Source organism: Xenopus laevis, chromosome 8L (genome assembly GCF_017654675.1).
Source record: "Xenopus laevis strain J_2021 chromosome 8L, Xenopus_laevis_v10.1, whole genome shotgun sequence".
NCBI lineage: Eukaryota > Metazoa > Chordata > Amphibia > Anura > Pipidae > Xenopus > Xenopus laevis.
The window spans coordinates 10,257,933-10,277,786 of record NC_054385.1 but is presented as its reverse complement, the minus strand read 5'-3'; the positions used below and the strand labels follow the sequence as shown (position 1 = coordinate 10,277,786).

Below are 19,854 nucleotides of genomic sequence, written 5' to 3'. Positions count from 1 at the left end.
AAGGAATGAGAAGGCAAATGATTCAAAAAGTCTAAAAAATGACGTCCAATCGAATTAGCCATTCTATGACATACTGAAAGTTAAGTTAAAGGCGCTAAGAGATCATTTGAGAAGCAAGTCCCTGCCCTGCTTAGAGCTTACAGTCTACAAAAAACCAGGGGCGGAACTACAGAGGAAGCAGACCCTGCGGCTGCAGGGGGGCCCAGGAGGTACAGGGGGCCCCATGAGGCTCTCATTGATGAGCAATTTGAACATATATTGGTAAAACAGGACAAACACTGGATATGTTGGGGGCCCTAAAATTAATTTGCTGTGGGGCCCAGCAACATCTAGTTACGCCACTGCAAAAAACAATCATTGTATCTATTTATACACTTAAATTGGGAAGCATTCCTTCCTTATTATAAGCCCATATATATATATATATATCTATATATATGACAAAGTTGTATAGTAATAATAACGTAGAAAGCCTTGTAATGAGAGTATATTGAGTGTATTCGCTAACACCGACTCAACGAGTTCTGGAGCTGCAATTTCTTTTCTTGCCAGACGGCGGCGCCATTAGACTTGTTTTGTGCTCGTTGTTATTTCCGTCCTCAACCACTAGATGGCGCCGCGCACCTGTAAATGGACCACCGTGTAGGAATAGCCGCTGGGCGGAGCCGAATCTATCCGTTTGTTCACCCTCTGTAAAGTGAGCTCGCCGGGAAGTTTCAAGTATCCGTCAGCGGGAAATACCACTCGCTCTGCGGACAGGGGGAAGTGTCAGAGGTGAGTGTACGGTACAAAGTAGTGACAGTGAGTGTCGGTGTATGAGTGAGGCTTAAAAAACATTCGCAGACATAAACGTGATATAATTGTTACTGAACAGGAAGTCAGGAGTGCAAAGGGAATTACTTCCCCTCATATGTGCCCCTCATTAGTTAGTGTTCTATTGGGCTCCCCCAGCTTTTATACTCACACCTCTGACTTTGCTCATAGGCCAGGGCTGGATCTGATGCTCTCTGCCTTTAAACTCGTGTGTAAATGTAATTGAGATCAATGGCAGTATTTGTCTCTTGCACTTCTGACTCCTGAAATAATGTAGCAGAAGACAGGTCTGTGTCTGACCCATCAGTATGGGCTGCTGGTGCCATTGGATCTCATGCTATCTGGGTTCAAAGCTATTTGTAAATGTATTTGAGACCAAAGCCAATGTCTGTCTGTCCCTATTCTTGCAATTCTGACTCCTGAAATAATGTAGCAGAAGGCAAGTGTGTGTCTGACCCATTAGTATGGGCTGCTGGTGCCATTGGATCTCATGCTCGCTGGGTTCAAAGCTATTTGTAAGTGTATTTGAGACCAAAGCCAATGTCTGTCTGTCCCTATTCTTGCAATTCTGACTCCTGAAATAATGTAGCAGAAGGCAAGTGTGTGTCTGACCCATTAGTATGGGCTGCTGGTGCCATTGGATCTGATGCTCTCTGGGTTTAAAGCTATTTGTAAATGTATTTGAAACAAAAGCCAGTGTCTGTCTCTATTCCTTGCAATTCTGACTCCTGAAATAATGTAGCAGAAGGCAGCTGATGGAAAGCAGTGAGAAAGAAAGGACTTATTTGTCCTATTTGTATATAGGTGGGGTCCACTTTGGTCACTCATCTATGTGGCTAAAGAACAACCTTGTTTGTTCCTTCTCTGACTCCGCCCACTGCCCCAGGACAACTCATCCCCGGTTATTAAATGGGAATTGACATTTAGGTTAAAAATCCAGCAAATGGCAGAGGAGAAAGAATTGGCCGGAGGGATTTGCCCTGATATCTTTGGGGGGTTATTATATATAGACTGCAGGTATGAGACTCTTTGCAGTTGGTCTGTGTGTAGAAGAGGGGGGGTGTCTATACCTGGGACAGTACAAGTCTAGGTATTTGAGTTAAAGGGGCTGTTCACCTTTAAATTAACAGTCAGTGTGATGTAGAGAGGGATATTCTGAGACAATTTGCAATTGGTTTTCATTTTTTATTAATTGCGGTTTTCGAGTTATTTCGCTTTTTATTCAGCAGCTCTCCAGTTTGCATATTCAGCCGTCTGGTTGCTAGGGTCCTACTAACCCTAGCAACCCTGCATTGATTTGAATAAGAGACTGGAATATGAATAGGAGAGGCCTGAATAGAAAGAGGGGTAATAAAAAGTAGCAATAACTATACATTTGTAGCCTTACGGAGCATTTGTTCTTAGATGGGGTCAGTGACCCCCCCTGTAAAAGCTGGAAAGAGTCAGAAGAAATAATGAAACGATAAAAAATAAATATTAAAGACCAATTGAAAAGTTGCTTAGAATTGACCCTTCTATAACATACTAACAGTTAACTTAAAGGTGAAGCAGAGGGAAAAAGCAGCAAACACTGGGCCACTGTACAAGGAGCAACTGGATTGGCTCCCAGTGTGGCAACGCCCAGTTCAGGAAGTACATTCAGGAAATGACTGTGCGTCAGATCACTATTTCCCTAACCTGGGTTTTTTGTTTATAAACTGTGTGACATGCCCCAAATGGGGTGTCCTGTATGTTTATAGGGGTGATTTATCTTATATATAATATATATATATATATATATATATATATATATATATTTTTTTTTTTTTTTACCCTTTAATAGACAGGACCAGGCCCTGTACTGACAAATTCCACAGGGGCTGCTGTAAGATGCCATAGACTGTTACTAGGTTGGTTGTTTTTTTTTGGGAAGGTGGGTGGTGGTGTCTGGGCCTCTGTGTATTTGAAATGCCAGAGCATATTTTGAAGCTCACTGGACAGAACAGTATGAGGGTATAGCTCAGCTGTGCACAGAACATACAATAAGCTATATAGGTATGGAATCCATTAACACTGTATCCAAAGGGTGTGAGGGTCTCCAAAAATAAAGAGGCAAATGTAAAAAGTAGAAAAATGTATTAGGACATGAAGACCTAACGCGTTTCGTGCCTATAGGGGCACTCATAGGCAATCCATTACCCAGGAACCCTTTATCCAGAAAGCTCCATATTATGGAAAGGCTGCCTCCCATACACTCCATGTTATCCAAATAATACAAGTTTGTTTTTTTTTTTTTAAATGATATCCTTTGTATCTATGATAAGATAAAAACCAAGATATAATTCATTGTTATTGGAAGCAAAACCAGTCTATTGGATTTATTTAATGTTTACATGATTTTCAAGTAGACTTAAGGTATGAAGATCCAAATTACAGAAAGATCCATTACCCGGAAAACCCCAGGTCCCGAGCATTCTGCATAACAGGTCCCATACCTGTATCCTCATACTGTACTGTCTAAGGGAACCTCCCTCCTCCCATAGTCTCATATGTTTAAATACAAATATACAGAGAAGGAATGTTCTGGGCACACAATAAGCTATACCCTCATACTGTACTGTCTAAGGGAATCAATATGGCACCTCCCTCCTCCCATATGTATAAATACAAATATACAGAGAAGGAATGTTCTGGGCACACAATAAGCTATACCCTCATACTGTACTGTCTAAGGGAATCAATATGGCACCTCCCTCCTCCCATATGTATAAATACAAATATACAGAGAAGGAATGTTCTGGGCACACAATAAGCTATACCCTCATACTGTACTGTCTAAGGGAATCAATATGGCACCTCCTCCTCCCATATGTATAAATACAAGTATACAGAGAAGGAATGTTCTGGGCCCACAATAAGCTATACCCTCATACTGTACTGTCTAAGGGAAACAATATGGCACCTCCCTCCTCCCATATGTATAAATACAAATATACAGAGAAGGAATGTTCTGGGCACACAATAAGCTATACCCTCATACTGTACTGTCTAAGGGAATCAATATGGCACCTCCCTCCTCCCATATGTATAAATACAAATATACAGAGAAGGAATGTTCTGGGCACACAATAAGCTATACCCTCATACTGTACTGTCTAAGGGAATCAATATGGCACCTCCTCCTCCCATATGTATAAATACAAATATACAGAGAAGGAATGTTCTGGGCACACAATAAGCTATACCCTCATACTGTAATGTCTAAGGGATTCAATATGGCACCTCCCTCCTCCCATATGTATAAATACAAATATACAGAGAAGGAATGTTCTGGGCACACAATAAGCTATACCCTCATACTGTACTGTCTAAGGGAATCAATATGGCACCTCCTCCCATATGTATAAATACAAATATACAGTGAAGGAATGTTCTGGGCACACAATAAGCTATGCCCTCATACTGTACTGTCTAAGGGAATCAATATGGCACCTCCCTCCTCCCATATGTATAAATACAAATATACAGAGAAGGAATGTTCTGGGCACACAATAAGCTATACCCTCATACTGTACTGTCTAAGGGAATCAATATGGCACCTCCCTCCTCCCATTTGTATAAATACAAATATACAGAGAGATGGAATTTTCTGGGCACACAATAAGCTATACCCTCATACTGTACTGTCTAAGGGAATCAATATGGCACCTCCCTCCTCCCATATGTATAAATACAAATATACAGAGAAGGAATGTTCTGGGCACACAATAAGCTATACCCTCATACTGTAATGTCTAAGGGAATCAATATGGCACCTCCCTCCTCCCATATGTATAAATACAAATATACAGAGAAGGAATGTTCTGGGCACACAATAAGCTATACCCTCATACTGTACTGTCTAAGGAAATCAATATGGCACCTCCTCCCATATGTATAAATACAAGTATACAAAGAAGGAATGTTCTGGGCACACAATAAGCTATGCCCTCATACTGTACTGTCTAAGGGAATCAATATGGCACCTCCCTCCTCCCATATGTATAAATACAAATATACAGAGAAGGAATGTTCTGGGCACACAATAAGCTATACCCTCATACTGTACGGTCTAAGGAAATCAATATGGCACCTCCTCCCATATGTATAAATACAAATATACAGAGAAGGAATGTTCTGAAGGAAGGAGATTTGTATTTTGATGATTAACAGAACTAGTCCCTGTGTAAAGATGGGAGGAGTTATGGATTTGTTAGCATAGACAAATATCAGAGTTAAATAACTTTAACTTGGAAATGATCGGTTTAGGAAGGCTCATAAAAGTTTTATATATATATATATATATATATATATATATATATATATATATATATATATATATATATATATATATATATTATACACAGTATTTATAAATAGGTCCTACACTGCGGCAACTTTATTTTACTGTAAATAACAGGTCTGTGCAGCCACTGGGACAGAATGCTCTGTTATACAGATAGCTAGAATCTCAGCTGCCATAAAGCAGGACAGGACTGCTGCTCACAATGGGGATCAGATAGGATCTGTGCAGCCACTGGGACAGAATGCTCTGTTATACAGATAGCTAGAATCTCAGCTGCCATAAAGCAGGACAGGACTGCTGCTCACAATGGGGATCAGATAGGATCTGTGCAGCCACTGGGACAGAATGTTCTGTTATACAGATAGCTAGAATCTCAGCTGCCATAAAGCAGGACAGGACTGCTGCTTACAATGGGGATCAGATAGGATCTGTGCAGCCACTGGGACAGAATGTTCTGTTATACAGATAGCTAGAATCTCAGCTGCCATAAAGCAGGGCAGGACTGCTGCTTACAATGGGGATCAGATAGGATCTGTGCAGCCACTGGGACAGAATGTTCTGTTATACAGATAGCTAGAATCTCAGCTGCCATAAAGCAGGACAGGACTGATGACTTCACACAAAATGGACTATGACATTTTTCATATTTGCAGTAAATACAAGGTAGTCAAAGAGCTTGAGAACCCCAAACACAATTTACACTTCCTTCTAAATACAATGGCAGGAAGCCAAGAAGGTAAAATCTCTGGTAAATGAGTAACAGCCGACTCAGAACTTTCCTGCTTTGGATCTTGTTATAGACTCTTAAAGCTTCTGTCAAAGCAAGCCTATTGATTTTGGGGTGCTTTGACCTGAGATTTTTAATTGGTGGAGAGTTTGTGGTGGCTTCTCTGATGGCTTTTTTGAGCTTTGCTGAGGCGTGACATGATACAATGCGATTTTTCCTATTTTATGTAACTTCTGTCTCCCAGGGCTCTTGCTGGATGGAGTTCAAAAATGCAGGGCCCCCAGAGCTCCTGGACCCCAGCTTCCAACAGCAGCTGGAGGACTCCAGAGAGCAGCTTAAGCAGGAGATCCAGAGAGAGCTGAAGATAAAGGAAGGGGCTGAAAACATGCACAAGGTGTCCATGGATAAGAAGCACCAGGGCAATGTAGAGAGACAGCTGAGGGCGTCCAACCGGCGGCTTCACGAACTCCATCGGCAGCTCCAGGAACTCAATGGGAGGATTGTCATCATGGAGAAAGACCGCAAACAAGGTATTCATGTCTATAGGCGAGCGGTCACAGTCCCAGATTACTGCACCCATTCGTTTAGCGAGTAAGAGAGAATGGAGATCTGGAGGGTGGTTTGGGCAGTGTAGGGGAAGAGTAAACTTGGCCAAGGACTACAAAGCAAGCAGAATACGGTTGAATAGAATGACAGTGTGAATGAAATAGAGCAGAGGTTCCCAACCTTTTTTACCCATGAGCCACATTTAAATATATAAAAAGTTGGGAGAGCAACACAAGCATTTCCCAGGAGGTGCCCAATAAGGGCTGTAATTGGTTATTTGGTAGCCCCTGTGTTGACTTGGAGCCTACAGGAGACTCTGTTTGGCAATACACCTGGTTTTATACAACCAAAACTTGCCTCCAAGCCTGGAATTCAAAAGTAAGCACCTGCTTTGAGGCCACTGGAAGCAACATCAAAGGGCTTGGTGAGCAACATGTTACTCATGAGCCACTGGTTGGGGATCCCTGGGACAGGGGCTAGGGTTAGGGAGAAGAAACAAGATGTTTTTGGGAGGCATGAAGGTTATGGGAGAGCATGGTTGCAAGACGGATCTCAGTGGGTGCAGAGTACAGTAATGGTATGGCAGCTGGTGTTGGTGAGCAGGAATCAGAAATGAAATGGGTGTGGGTAGCAGTGATTAGGAAATGCATTGGAGCAGGAGGTAGTGATTATGAACTGGGGTAAGGCGGGAATGTAATGGGGCACATAGAAGTGATTAGGAACTGGGTTGAAGAAGGATGAAGGAATGGAATGGGAATGAGGGCATTAATTAGGAACTTGGTTGGACCAGAGGATTGGCATGAGATAGGAGCGGGTGGCAGTACATAGCAAAATTGTTGGCGCAGGAATGGAATGAAACAAAGCAGAAGTGATTAGGAAATGGGTTGGAAAAATATAAAAGAATGGAATGGGTGGCCGTAATTAGGAACTTTGTTGAATCATGGGATTGGAATGAAGTTGGAACAGAATGGCAGTAGGTGGCAGATATTAGGAACTGGGTTGGAGTAGGAATGACATGAGTGTCGGTAACTGATTGGGAACTAGGTTGAATTAGTAGTCTGGAATGGAATGGGAGCAGGTGGCAGCAGTTAGGATCTAGGCTGGATCAGGAATGGGCTTGGGCTAGGTACAGGAATATGATCAGGGAAGAAGGCTGGGAGGACATGGTTATGGGGGTGGTATTGGCATAGGAAGTATGAGCAGTAAGGGGTGGTGCAAGTTTTTACAAGAAGGGGAGCAGGCAGCATATATCCATGCAGAATAAAGGGGTACCTGTCAGTTTAAAATTATTTTTTATTGTTTTTTCAAGTTAAACAAGCAGAAACTTTGACAAAAGATGAAGGTCATTCAGTTATAAAACAGTAGATGGAGCCATCTTGATTGTTCAAGAGATTAAGACACATGGGTTACCGGGGTGCCTGTCAATATAGATCACATCAGTGTAATTATTATAAACCGAGTAGAGGCTGAAGCAATTTTCCACCGTGACCCAATGTTTTATAGATGGCACCGTGTCCCCTGATCCTTGCATATGGGATCAAAATTTTGACCCCTGGCAGCGAAGGGTGGAAGCCCTGAAGAGGCAGTTGCACATAGAGAACAAGGTGAAACAGGGAGCAGAGAACATTATTCAGATGTTTTCCAACGGGACCTCCAAGGTGAGTTGGACAGAACAATGCTTACAATCCAATGGGCTTGGTATGACCGCACCATCTTTCTATGACTTTGCTTTTGCCTCCTTCAGGATCGGAAGCTCCTCTGCACAGCCCAGCAGATGCTTCAGGACAGTCGGATAAAGACTGAGTTATTGCGCATGCAGATCGTGAAGCTCACCCAGGCTTCCGGGACAACCTGTGAATCCAAAGATACCCTGTCCCCTCTGGAGCTGCGCCTAGAGGAGCTGAGGCATCACTTGCAGGTGGAAACTGCTGTATCAGAAGGAGCCAAAAATGTGGTTAAACTACTTGGAGGTCGTCGATTGCAAGACCGCAAGGCCCTGGCTGAGGTTTGAAAGAATACTTTGGGGGATATACTCTTGCATGATGGCATCCATAATATTTATCCCCTATTTCTAGGCCCAAGCACGACTACATGAGTCCTGCCAGAAAATTGACCTTCTGCGTCTGTCCCTTGAGAGATGCCTGGCAGAACTTCCCTCTGATCACCCAAAGCAGCAGCTCATCAAAGAGGAACTGAAGAACTTCCCAACAACCGCGAGGAGTAAAGATCCAGGCCCTAGCCACCCTTTATCTTTACTCATCAAACCCACGGCGCTCACAGGTATTTATACCTCTAGACGCGAAACCAACTACAAGTGAATTCAGCCAATAGCTGTTATTTGGGTTAGCTTGAGGTATACTGCAACAGCTTCAGTTTATTGAATTGATCTCCTTTCTGCCCCATCAGGGACACTGGAAATCCACCTCTTGGGCTGCCAGGATCTTCTAGAGACTGTCCCTGGCCGTTCTCGAACAACTTCTATTCAAGGGAGTCCCGGCGAGTCCAAGAACTTTATTCGCTACCGCCCCGGGGGAAGTATCCATGGATGGGGGGGATCAGGCCGACACTTGCGGTCTGATGAGCTCTGTGGTTAGTTTTGGACTTTTTGGTTTTGGAGTTTTGGTTTCTATGTTGCGCTGGTTAAGTTCCTTGGACTCTTGTCTAAATGGTTCTGTCTGCCTTTTTTTTAGGAGATGTCATGTGTGTCTTGAAGGTCGATAACAAGCAGGTGGCCCACACCAGCTGGGGACCTGTCCATAATCAGTGCTGGGACCAGAGATTCACCATAGAGTTGGAGAGGGTGAGTCTCTATGGTTTAAGTAGCCAATGATAAACCATAGAAATGGTTAGGGTGAGTCCTTAAAGGGGTTGTTCAACTTTTTGTTAATTTTAGTATGATGTAGAGAGAGATTCTGAGACAATTTACATTAGGTTTTTATTATTTGTGTTTTTTGAGTTATTTAGCTTTTTATTCAGCAGTTCTCCGGTTTGCAATGTTGGCAATCTGGTTGCTAAGGTCTAAATTACCCTAGCAACCATGCATTGATTTGAATAAGAGGCTGGATTAGGAATAGGGGAGGCCTGAATAGAAAGATGAGTAATAAAAAGTAGCAATAACAATTAGGGTTGCACCGAATCCAGGATTGGGTTTCGGGATTCGGCAAGGATTCGCCCTTTTTCAGCAGGATTTGGCTGAATCCTTGTGCCTGGCCGAACCAAATCCGAATCCTAATTTGCATACTTAAATTAGGGGTGGGTAGGGAAATCACGTGACTTTTTTTTTTTTTGTCCCACTTTTTCCTTTCCTGCCCCTAATTTGCATATGTCAATTAGGATTCGGTTCGGTATTCGGCTGAATCTTTCACCAAGGATTCGGGGATTCGGCCGAATCCCAAATAGCGGATAACAATACATTTACAGAACATTTGTTTTTTAAATGGGGTCAGTAACTCCCATTTGAAAGCTGGAAAGAATCAGAATAATTTAAAAACTATAAAAGTAAATAAATAATGAAGACCAATTGAAAGGTTGCTTGAACTGGCCATTCTATAACATACTAAAAGTTAACTTAAAAGTGAACCACCCTTTTAAGGGGGCGGGTTTATGTAAATGAAACATTGTTGACCCACATAGTCATTCTTGTAGTTTGGCTACAGCCCCTGATGTGCAAGTTGCTTGAATTTTCCTCAATCTTTGTTGCCCTTTAGTCACGGGAGCTTGAAATCTCTGTCCACTGGAGGGACTGGCGGGAGCTGTGCGCCGTACGCTTCCTGCGCCTGGAGGACTTCCTGGATAACGAGCGCCACGGAATGTGTCTGCAGCTGGAACCCCAGGGGAAGCTGTTTGCAGAGGTGAGACCAGGTGGCGGGGACATGGTGGGTTTAGGATTGAGGAGAAGGGGTGCATATCTAACCTGTCAACTGTTCCTTCAGGTCATGTTCTGTAACCCAATTATTGAGAGAAGGGGCACAGTCCAGAGGCAGAAGCGGATCTTTCCCAAGCAGAAAGGTAATAACCTATTTATACAAAGCGCCTGCACACTTGTGTTTTATCACTTGTCGACCAATCAAAAATGGTCCAGTAAAGCATCATTAGGCCTAACACTCGGTTTTGGGTCATGAATTTTAGTTTTCTACTTGTTTTCTCTTATTACCAGGAAAGGACTTCCTTCGGGCCACTCAGATGAACATTAACTTTGCCACGTGGGGGCGACTGATGATGAGTATTTTGCCTCCGTGCAGCGCCATGACCACATTGAGCCCTCCTCTTAACGACCACAATTCCGCAAACTCTCATCCATATGTAGCAGGTGGCAGGTCAGTACTGAGCTGTGCATTTGTCCACTTAATGAAGATAATGAGCCTTTTGTGCCTTAGACATTTGTATTATGCAGGGGCAAAAGCATTACATACCGGGTTCCCTATAATATATGATTCTGGGCTACCACTACCCTCATCGAGAAGAGAAGATAAATAATAGTATCCAGTTAAATGTGTCTGCCATTGCAGTCTCTCTATAGCCACTTTGTGGCATTGACCTATACATTATTTCTGATGCAGTGATTTTCCTATCAAAAAATTATTATTCAATGAAGAACCATCACCGAATCCGCCTCCTAAACCTCCGCGGCTCTACCTGAAGTCAGAGGAAGTGACTCCACCCTCCACTGTGGAACTTCCTGGCCAAGCAACAGGAAAGGTGAGCATAGGGGACGGCCATTTTTCGTGTTTATGGGTTTATGGCGTTCTCTCTCTCTTACTTTTTGCTTACATGCGTTCTGTCTTTGTTTCAGAGAATGAAGCGGATCCATGGAGAAGAAGGCGGGGCACAGAGCAACTCTGAGCCCACTAAAGTGCATAGGTCAGATGTTGGGCTTTAAATGGAGAGACATGGTTCTCTCTGTTCTCTAATATTCTACATATTGTGCTCTTCCATCCTTGTCTACTCTAAAATATCTGCTAGACTCACTTATATAAATAAACGGTTGTCCTCTACAAACATTTTTTAGCTGCCCAAGAGATCAGAATCCACTAGAATGAGATGTACATTGTACACAAATCTATTCCAGTCATCTTCAGCTGAGGAGAAGGTAATCCACCCTGCATGGTTCCTTGCTATAAAGACATCCAAGCCTTTTTTATATTTACTGGAAGATGAATCTATAGGAGCCAGGTGTTCAAATGTTCTAGTAACCCAACAGCTAGTCCACAGGTAGCTTTTGTTGACTGGAAAGTAAAGATATTATTGGTTGCTATGGGTTGCTAAACCTGGAGTCTGTGCATGGCAAAGCCAGCCCCATGGTTATTACCTTAACTCATCCCTGTTCTATTTTATTGCAGTAGAACAACTTTGCAAGCGGAAGATTTTACCTTTATATCTGTCCTCGGTCGGGGGCATTTTGGCAAGGTACGTAGGTCAGAGTGATAGGCTGGGACTGTATCAATAGATGCATCATATCTATTCCCTAGGCCTCCAGCTGGGCAGATCTTCTAGTGGAACCCCCTTCCCATGGCATGTAATCACCAAAAACTTATCATGTGTAGAAAGACCACCCCATGATTTTGTGAAACATGTTTCCTAAGCTCATCATCATATGGAGCATGTCCTCTTGAGCCCATCATGTTGTGGAACATGACCTCTGAGCCCACCATGTTGTGGAACATGTCCTCTGAGCCCACCATGTTGTGGAACATGTCCTCTGAGCCCACCATGTTGTGGAACATATTTTTGGAGACCACCTTTGCCTTTCATTTTTTTTTTTAAAAAATGCCAATGAATCCACCCTCTTTCCATGGCAATTGTAGGCTTTTTGTTCTTTCTTGGCATACTCTGGACGTGTCCTATATTTCAGGTGCTCCTGGCACAATTTAAAGAGACGGGAAAAGTTTTCGCGATCAAAGCCCTGAAGAAGCGAGACATTGTGAGCAGAGATGAGTTTGAAAGGTTAGTCAGAAAACAACATGGTGTCTGACTTGCTAGTCTTGTTATCCAGCTAAGATAATTGTGCCATGGAATTTTTCTGTTTGTGTAGCTTGCAGTGCGAGAAGAGGATTTTCGAAGCTGTTAATTCCTCCGGACACCCCTTCCTGGTGAACCTGTTTGGTTGCTTCCAGACCCAAGGACACGCATGCTTTGTGATGGAATATATGCCCGGGGGAGACCTCATGATGCACATACACAGCAACGTCTTCTCAGAGCCGACAACAAGGTCACCTACAATTAAAAGCTTTGAGGCATCTTGTAGGGGAGCTCCTTGTATTATTTTAAGGGGAAAATATTATCTCAAAAGGAATGCTAAAGTTGGGAATAAACTGTAAGATTGTGCAGATTTTTACCTGATTTGGCCATCAACATGCTGGATGAACCAATGGTTTGGTCACTGCCCAATAATGGGGCCTAGGGAGACCCGTTAGGAGATGAAGTGTATCAACTTCTTTAGCTAGTCATTTTTTTGGCAGAAATTCCCCATAAATAGGGTGATTTGAGCTTATGGGACCAAGTGAGCAGCTTTTATTGTCCATCTTAAGCTTCTTTGTGCCAAATCCAGCTCCGTTCTCATCTATTTTCCTGCTTATGCATTAAACCATGGTCTTCCATATACTCTTTAGATGTAGTTGCAACATTGAACAACATGCTTCTTATACAAAATATATTTTAGGGTGTGTAACAGTCCCTCTCTGGCAGGTTCTATTCGGCCTGCGTGGTGCTCGGCCTCCAGTTTCTCCATGAGAAGAAAATCATATACAGGTACAGATGCTCTTGTAACTGGCATCCTACTATAACACTTATAACAACCTATTACACGTAATATCTCCTATATCAACATTCTTGTTTTTTTCCCCCATATGTTTTTTTTTTTTCCAGAGACCTGAAGCTTGATAACCTCCTGATGGATGCGAGCGGCTTTGTGAAGATTGCCGACTTTGGCTTGTGTAAAGAAGGTGAGACTTAAATGTGTGCCCCAGCTCGCTTTTGGGTTGTGACTGCAGGATGGAGTAGTTACAAGAGTTTAACTATCTGCCTATAGGCATGGGTTTTGGAGATCGTACAAGCACCTTTTGCGGAACCCCAGAATTCCTGGCTCCGGAGGTCCTGACTGACACGTCATATACGTATGCTGTGGACTGGTGGGGGCTTGGTGTTCTCATCTACGAGATGCTAGTAGGAGAGGTAAGGGGTTGCTAGTAAAGAATGTAATGGCATTACACAACCATTTAGTAACCACTGGACATTTTTTTTTTTACACATCTTTGCAAGACCAAGACTACGCACATGCTCAGTGTGGTCTGGGCTTCAGTTGAAAGGGTTAAGCTTAGGGATCGTCATAAATGATCAAAACAGCACACGTCAAATAATATCTGCCATAGAAGCTGATATAGCAAGACCGATTAATAATCAGAATATGCAGACTGCACTGGTTCTGCGGATACGAATCTCTACATGGTCGCCGGCTGCTCTACAGGGAAACAAATTAAGCAGCTTGAGATCTGCCATTTGAAAGCATGATCATTAGGGTTAGGGACCATCTGAAGTTTCCTATCCTCAGCAGTCAGAGCAAGTAAAATGAAGGGGGAATCTCACTTAATACAATCAGGTTTCATTTTTTTAATTAAAGTATATTGGAGATTTCTTTTTCATTAAAGAAAGTAAAAATTGGATTTTATTTTTTTGCCTTTACATCACCTTTAACTCCTGGGTCCATCAGCCTGGAGCCTAACCTCACAGAGGCGTCTACTACTCCCATAATCTCTTCTAGATCAGAGGAACCAACCTCATCTGCCCTCAGCCCTAAACATGATTATATTCTAATACTGGGCAGTAAACTTTTTACTTTAAATTGGCAGGCCAGGAAGAATATACTGGAGGAAAGGTGGTACCCTTTTTCTCTCCTGTTCTCAGATCCATGCCATTTACCTGGGGTAACATGCAAAGGCCTCCAGTGTTGCAGGTTTGGGACCTGTTATCCAGAATGCTCAGGACCTGGGACTTTCTGGCTAATGGATCTTTCAGTAATTTGGATCTTGATACTTAAGTCTACTAGAAAGTCATGTAAACATTAAAACATTTGGATAAAAGGGTGTCTATGGGAGACGGCCTTTTCGGTGATTCTGTGCTTTCTGGGTAGCAGGTTTCCGGATAACCGATCCCATGCCCATAGTAGGAGATGAATCGGCAAACGGGTGCAAAGAGCATGTAGTGCTTCTCTCTCTTTCCTGTTTTCTTTTGAAATTGTTTGTGGTTTTTTGAAGAATTGAAAATTAAAGAAAAAGTAGAACTTGTAGAGTTGCTTTGACTGGTACCAGCAGGACCAAAGGAACCAATCGCGAGTAGCGGCTAAGAATTTAAAGATACAGGCAGCCCCAAGCGATATCTTTTGGATAACACCATTTGTATTTCAGTGTCCCTTTCCTGGCGATGACGAAGAAGAGGTGTTTGACAGTATTGTCAACGAAGAGGTGCGGTATCCTCGCTTCTTATCTAACGACGTCATCAACATTATCCGCAAGGTATCACTTTACTTTTTATTTCTCTAGGAGCCCACACTATGGGGATTGAAGCTCTACAGCAGGCTCAACTGTGAGACACATTCAAATGTAAAAAGAGTTGGGGAGCAACAAAAGCATGAAAAAGTCCCTTGGGTGTGAAATAAGGGCTGTGATTGGCTATTTGGTAGCCCCTATGTGGACTGGCAGCCTACAAGAGGATCTACTTGGCACTATACTTAGTTTTTATACAATTAAAACTTGCTTTCAAGCTTGGAATTCAAAAATAATCACCTGCTTTGGGGACCCTGATAGCAACATCCAAGGAGTTGGGGGACCACTGCTCTACAGTATGGCGCTAGCAGGCTCCATTGAATAGATATCTTATGCCACCATGATGATAATAGTTTTATATTATATTGAACAGTCATTTAGATTTGCGTTTCCCCCCAACCCAGTAACTTATGGGCAATTGAAACCATGGTCATGTAGGACCTCTTAAAGTAGTTCTCTAGCAATACCATATAGATTACTGATCTACAAGCCTGCGTTCTCCTGTTTAATCTCGTTTAGCTTTTGAGAAAATCCCCGGAACGCCGGTTGGGTGCTGGTGCTGGAGATGCAGAGGAGATAAAGCCACAGCCATTCTTTCAGGTACTGTGAATTCCTTACAGCAGAGCATTGCATTGTATGTATTGATGCACCCTTAACCCTCTTCACTCCCCACCCATTACAGGAGATGGACTGGGATGCACTTTATGCCCGGCGGGTGAAACCCCCCGTTGTTCCCGTATTAAGTGACCCCTTTGATATCAGGAACTTTGATGAGGAATTCACTGGGCAGAAAGCCATACTCTCCCCTTCTGATGACCCTCGTCCTCTGACCTCCGCCGATCAAATTCTCTTTCAGGACTTTGATTTTGCCTCTGAACTTCTCCTTGATCCCTAGTTAGGTCATTCTTCTAGTCGGCCCGTGTCCTGCTTACTTGGTTGGTAGCCATCTCTCTTGTTATTTGAAAGGAGAACAAACACACCATTATAATATACACTATGCCCTACAATTCACTTCATTTAATGTCATGTGATCACTTAAAGAGTAATAGAGGGTTTAATGCTTGGGGTTCCCATTGCACACTACCCGATAGATGCTATAAAAGGTTCTCATTGGCCATTCTCTTTATTTGCTTCTCACTACTTCGAGACCAAAGAGCCCATTTATGCAGCACTTCAATGAAAGTATATCTCGCACTTTGTTACCCCTAAAATTATCTTATCTTAAAGGTCACCCCCCATACCTTCCAGTTCTACGTTCTTATTAATGTGAATAGTTGGGACACTGACACTCCATCCAATTCTACCTCCTCCAGGCAATAGGCCTAAAATTAAGGAAGAGATGATGTCATTCAGGAGTATGTGATGTCATCCTCGGTGGGCTGCTTTGTCCCATAGAGCTCTGAAAATTCGACCAGGTGGGAAAGTAGTTTGTAGGGATACACCGAACCCCGCAAATCCTTTGCGAAAGATTTGGCCGAATACGCATATGCAAATTAGGGGTGGGAAGGGGAAAACATTTTTTACTTCCTTGTTTTGTGACAAAAAGTCACGTGATTTCCCTCCCTGTCCCCTAATTTGCATATGGAACTTAGGATCTCGGATTCGGTTCGGCCGGGCAGAAGAATTAATCTGAATCCTGCTGAAAAAGGCCGAATCCCGAACCGAATCCTGGATAGTTTGTAGTATATAAACTGAATTTATAATCATTTAAGAAACCTAACATGAGTACCAGAGACGTAACTAGAGGGGGGCGGGACGTGCAGCCTGGCCCCGCCCCCTCCGGAAACGGCCGCATTTCCTATTTACGAGTGGCGTGTGAGCTGCCGGGGGGCCTCGAGGGGGTGCGGGCCCTGGCCCTGCTCCCCCGGTAGTTACGCCACTGATAAGTACATAGTAGTGATGCACTGAATCCAAGGGTCGGTTTGGTATTCTGCCAAATTTTGGATTCGGTACATCCCTGGTACAGTCTGCCTGGCAGGATTCTGTATGCACAGGAGGAATACACCCAGCCGTCAGCTGCAGCATTTGCCCCCTCCATGCTGAGTTACTATAGGTTTCCCTTTATATTTTTTATTAAATAACTGCATTCCTCATGTTTCCGTTATGGTATAAATCCTGCTGTTGGTGCCTGAATATGAAGTAAAGCCGTTGCTGTAGCATCGAGCAGGACATGTACAATGTTGGAGGTTATTAGTTGTGAATGAATATGAAGAATCAGACTACATTTCTAGCCAGATGTAATGTGTGTATATATATATATGTGTGTGTTTCTGTTTTTACAGATTGTTAATTTATCAATGTTTGTACGGGAAATAGAGACGCAAATATAAGAAACTTGTCCAATGAAACCTGTGTGAGTTTTATCACATATCCCTAATGCCATTGCCTTGGCCTCACCTTCTTCGCTGGTTTCATGGAAAGGCGACCACTAGAGATGAACTGTACACTCACAACACAGACTCCTTGTTGACTAGTTGCAGTGAGCAGTAATATTTTGTATTTGTGTTAGTACGGGCATATAATTCCCCCACATTCCGTAGCTGATTGTCTTTGAATTTCACTGCAGTTGGTTTAAATGTGTCACTGAACCTCAGCGGAAGGTGCTGGGTAATGTCTATCCATAGACTTGGAATGAAAGGGCGCCCCCCCGGTGGCCAAAATTAACATTAAAGGAACAGTTCAGTGTAAAAATAAAAACTGGGTAAATTCGATCGACTGTGTAAAATGAAAAAAATGTTTCTAATATAGTTAGTTAGGCAAAAATGTAATGTATAAAGGCTGGAGTGAGTGGATGTCTAACATAATAGCCAAAACACTACTTCCTGCTTTTCAGCTCTCTAACTCTGAGTTAGTCAGTGACTATAAGGGGGGCCACATGGGACATAACTATTCAGTGAGTTTGTAATTGATCCTCAGCATTCAGCTCAGATTCAAAAGTAACAGTTATGACATGTACCCCCTCAAGTCTCTGGTTACCAATCAGGGGAAACCACGTGAGCTGCAAAGCACGAACTAGTGTTCTGGCTATTATGTTAGACATCCATGCCTTTTAAAATGACATTTTTGCCTAACAAGCTATATTAGAAACTATTTATTTATCCAATTTTTATACTGAACAATTCCTTTAAAGACAATTGAGGAGACCAGCAGGGAAGTAACTGCATTATGGATACATTTTGATCTGCTATTTTGCACCCTTCCACCTACCAGGCACAGCCATAGTTCTAAGGAGCTGAATGGGCATCAGGATTCCCATACCATTACCTTTGGGGCCATCTAAACCCTTATTGACATCAGGCAAGGGCTAGATCAGACCAAAATAATGCGCATAAGCCCAATGCATTGTGTTTGGGATGGAGCCCATTTATTGGCGTGCAGACAGGAGCAACCATTTGGAGTGGACTATTGCATCCAAACAGATGGGTAAAACCCAAGACTATGAGCTTACCTGCATGACTGTGTGTTATATGAGTCCTGTGTGAGCCAAAAGCCCTGGGTGTTTGTTGCTTTAAATGTCTGTATCAGTACATACCTACAGGTAACCTAAAGCCCAGGCCGGTAGGTGCAGCTAAGGTGGTAAAACCCACAATCCCCATCGAAAAGATCCATACATGACCAGGACAACTTGAGGGCATGGAAGCTGCACTGATGGGTATATTGTAGGGCTCCAGTAGCACATCATTTACTAACATGCATAGGTGCGAGTATACCCTAAAAGTGAACTCCTTAAAGGAGAAGGAAAGGCTAAAACTATGTAAGCTTTATCAGAAAGTTCTATATAAATACTCAGTAAATCCTTAAAGTAATGCTGCTCTGAGTCCTCTGTCAAAAGAAACACCACATTTCTTTCCTTCTAATGTGTACTCATGGGCTTCTGTATCAGACTTCCTGTTTTCAGCTTAAACCTCCAGAGCTAAGGCTTGAGCATGCTCAGTTTGCTCCTTTCTCCCCCCTTTCTGCTATAATCTGAGCGCAGAGTGAACAGGGAGAGACGCAGGCAGGAAGTGATGTCACACCAAACTAATATGGCAGCTGCTATCCTAAAGAAACAGAGAGAGCTTCTTGAGCAGTTTACTCAGGTATGGTAAAGCATTCTACAGAATAAATATAGTCTTATAGCTTGCACTATTGTGGCTAATCTATTGGCAATAAACTGCTTTGGTAGCTTTTCTTCTCCTTTAAGGCAGGTCTCGATTCTGTGTCCTACACAACAAGCCAATTAAAGCAACCGGGGATGTTCAGAACCCACAGGTCCGAGATCGTTGATTGCATAAGACTTGGAGAAAACAAACCACAGTAAATCTTTTTAATATGACTTTTATTCGTTCATTTTTTTTTTAAAACTTTTTTTTATAAAACAGAATGCACGATGTTATTGTACCTTGCCCTCGCCTCGGTTCTCTCGCCTTATTCCCAGCAGGTGGTACAGGGACCAAATGCAAACAAAACGCAACACCCATAAAAAGAAAAAATTGGATCTTCGGGGGGCAGTAGTAGACTTTAGCATAATCTTGGAGATCCATGAATAAAAAGGTGAAGGTTCTTTAAGATGGTTGAAAGGTACGGAGTGGAATAAGCGATGGATGGAAATCTTCTTAAACACTGCGATGCCATTCAATTGTCCAACAGGCCATGGACTAACACAAATAACTGGCCTAACCCTCTAATGCCCGTAACCGTAATCAAATATTTGCTTTCATTATTCTAATTGCAGTAGACCAGTAAAAACACTGGATAAGAAGCCGGGCCGATGTTGCTCGTGATTGTGCACGACCAAAGAATATGGAGAAGACCGAAAACAAAACACCCCAATAATATCCAGTCCCTCTCTAGATTGTCTCCTAGGCACTATATGATGGTGAGCAGATCTCAATGGGCAGGCTTAGGAGAGGAAGGCTCTATTATAC

At 42.8% G+C, this 19,854-nt stretch overlaps 1 protein-coding gene across 2 annotated transcripts; it reads left to right on the top strand.

The window, feature by feature from the left end:
* Positions 1-584: 584 nt before the first annotated feature.
* Positions 585-17,295, top strand: pkn3.L (protein kinase N3 L homeolog). 2 transcript variants are annotated; one of them, XM_018241045.2, is made up of 21 exons: positions 585-774; positions 6,109-6,394; positions 7,914-8,068; positions 8,155-8,415; positions 8,486-8,690; positions 8,817-8,999; positions 9,101-9,210; positions 10,118-10,261; positions 10,343-10,418; positions 10,567-10,726; positions 10,970-11,108; positions 11,203-11,270; positions 11,753-11,816; positions 12,262-12,353; positions 12,442-12,618; positions 13,095-13,157; positions 13,275-13,351; positions 13,438-13,580; positions 14,810-14,917; positions 15,467-15,547; positions 15,630-17,295. In XM_018241045.2, the coding sequence occupies exons 2-21, from the start codon at positions 6,121-6,123 to the stop codon at positions 15,840-15,842; spliced, it is 2,793 nt and encodes a 930-aa protein (XP_018096534.1). In that variant the 5' UTR covers positions 585-774; positions 6,109-6,120; the 3' UTR covers positions 15,843-17,295. The 2 variants fall into 2 exon arrangements, with proteins under 2 accessions (XP_018096534.1, XP_018096533.1); XM_018241044.2 differs by having other exon boundaries at positions 587-774; positions 11,750-11,816.
* The last annotated feature ends 2,559 nt before the right edge of the window (positions 17,296-19,854 follow it).

What these genes read in the sequence shown, in the direction of transcription:
- pkn3.L (XM_018241044.2), top strand. Translation starts at nt 6,121, where the DNA reads ATGGAGTTCAAAAATGCAGGGCCCCCAGAGCTCCTGGACCCCAGCTTC. An exon ending in ACGAGATGCTAGTAGGAGAG is followed by an intron (nt 13,581 to 14,809) that starts GTAAGGGGTTGC and finishes TTTGTATTTCAG; the next exon opens with TGTCCCTTTCCTGGCGATGA. An exon ending in AGCCACAGCCATTCTTTCAG is followed by an intron (nt 15,548 to 15,629) that starts GTACTGTGAATT and finishes CACCCATTACAG; the next exon opens with GAGATGGACTGGGATGCACT.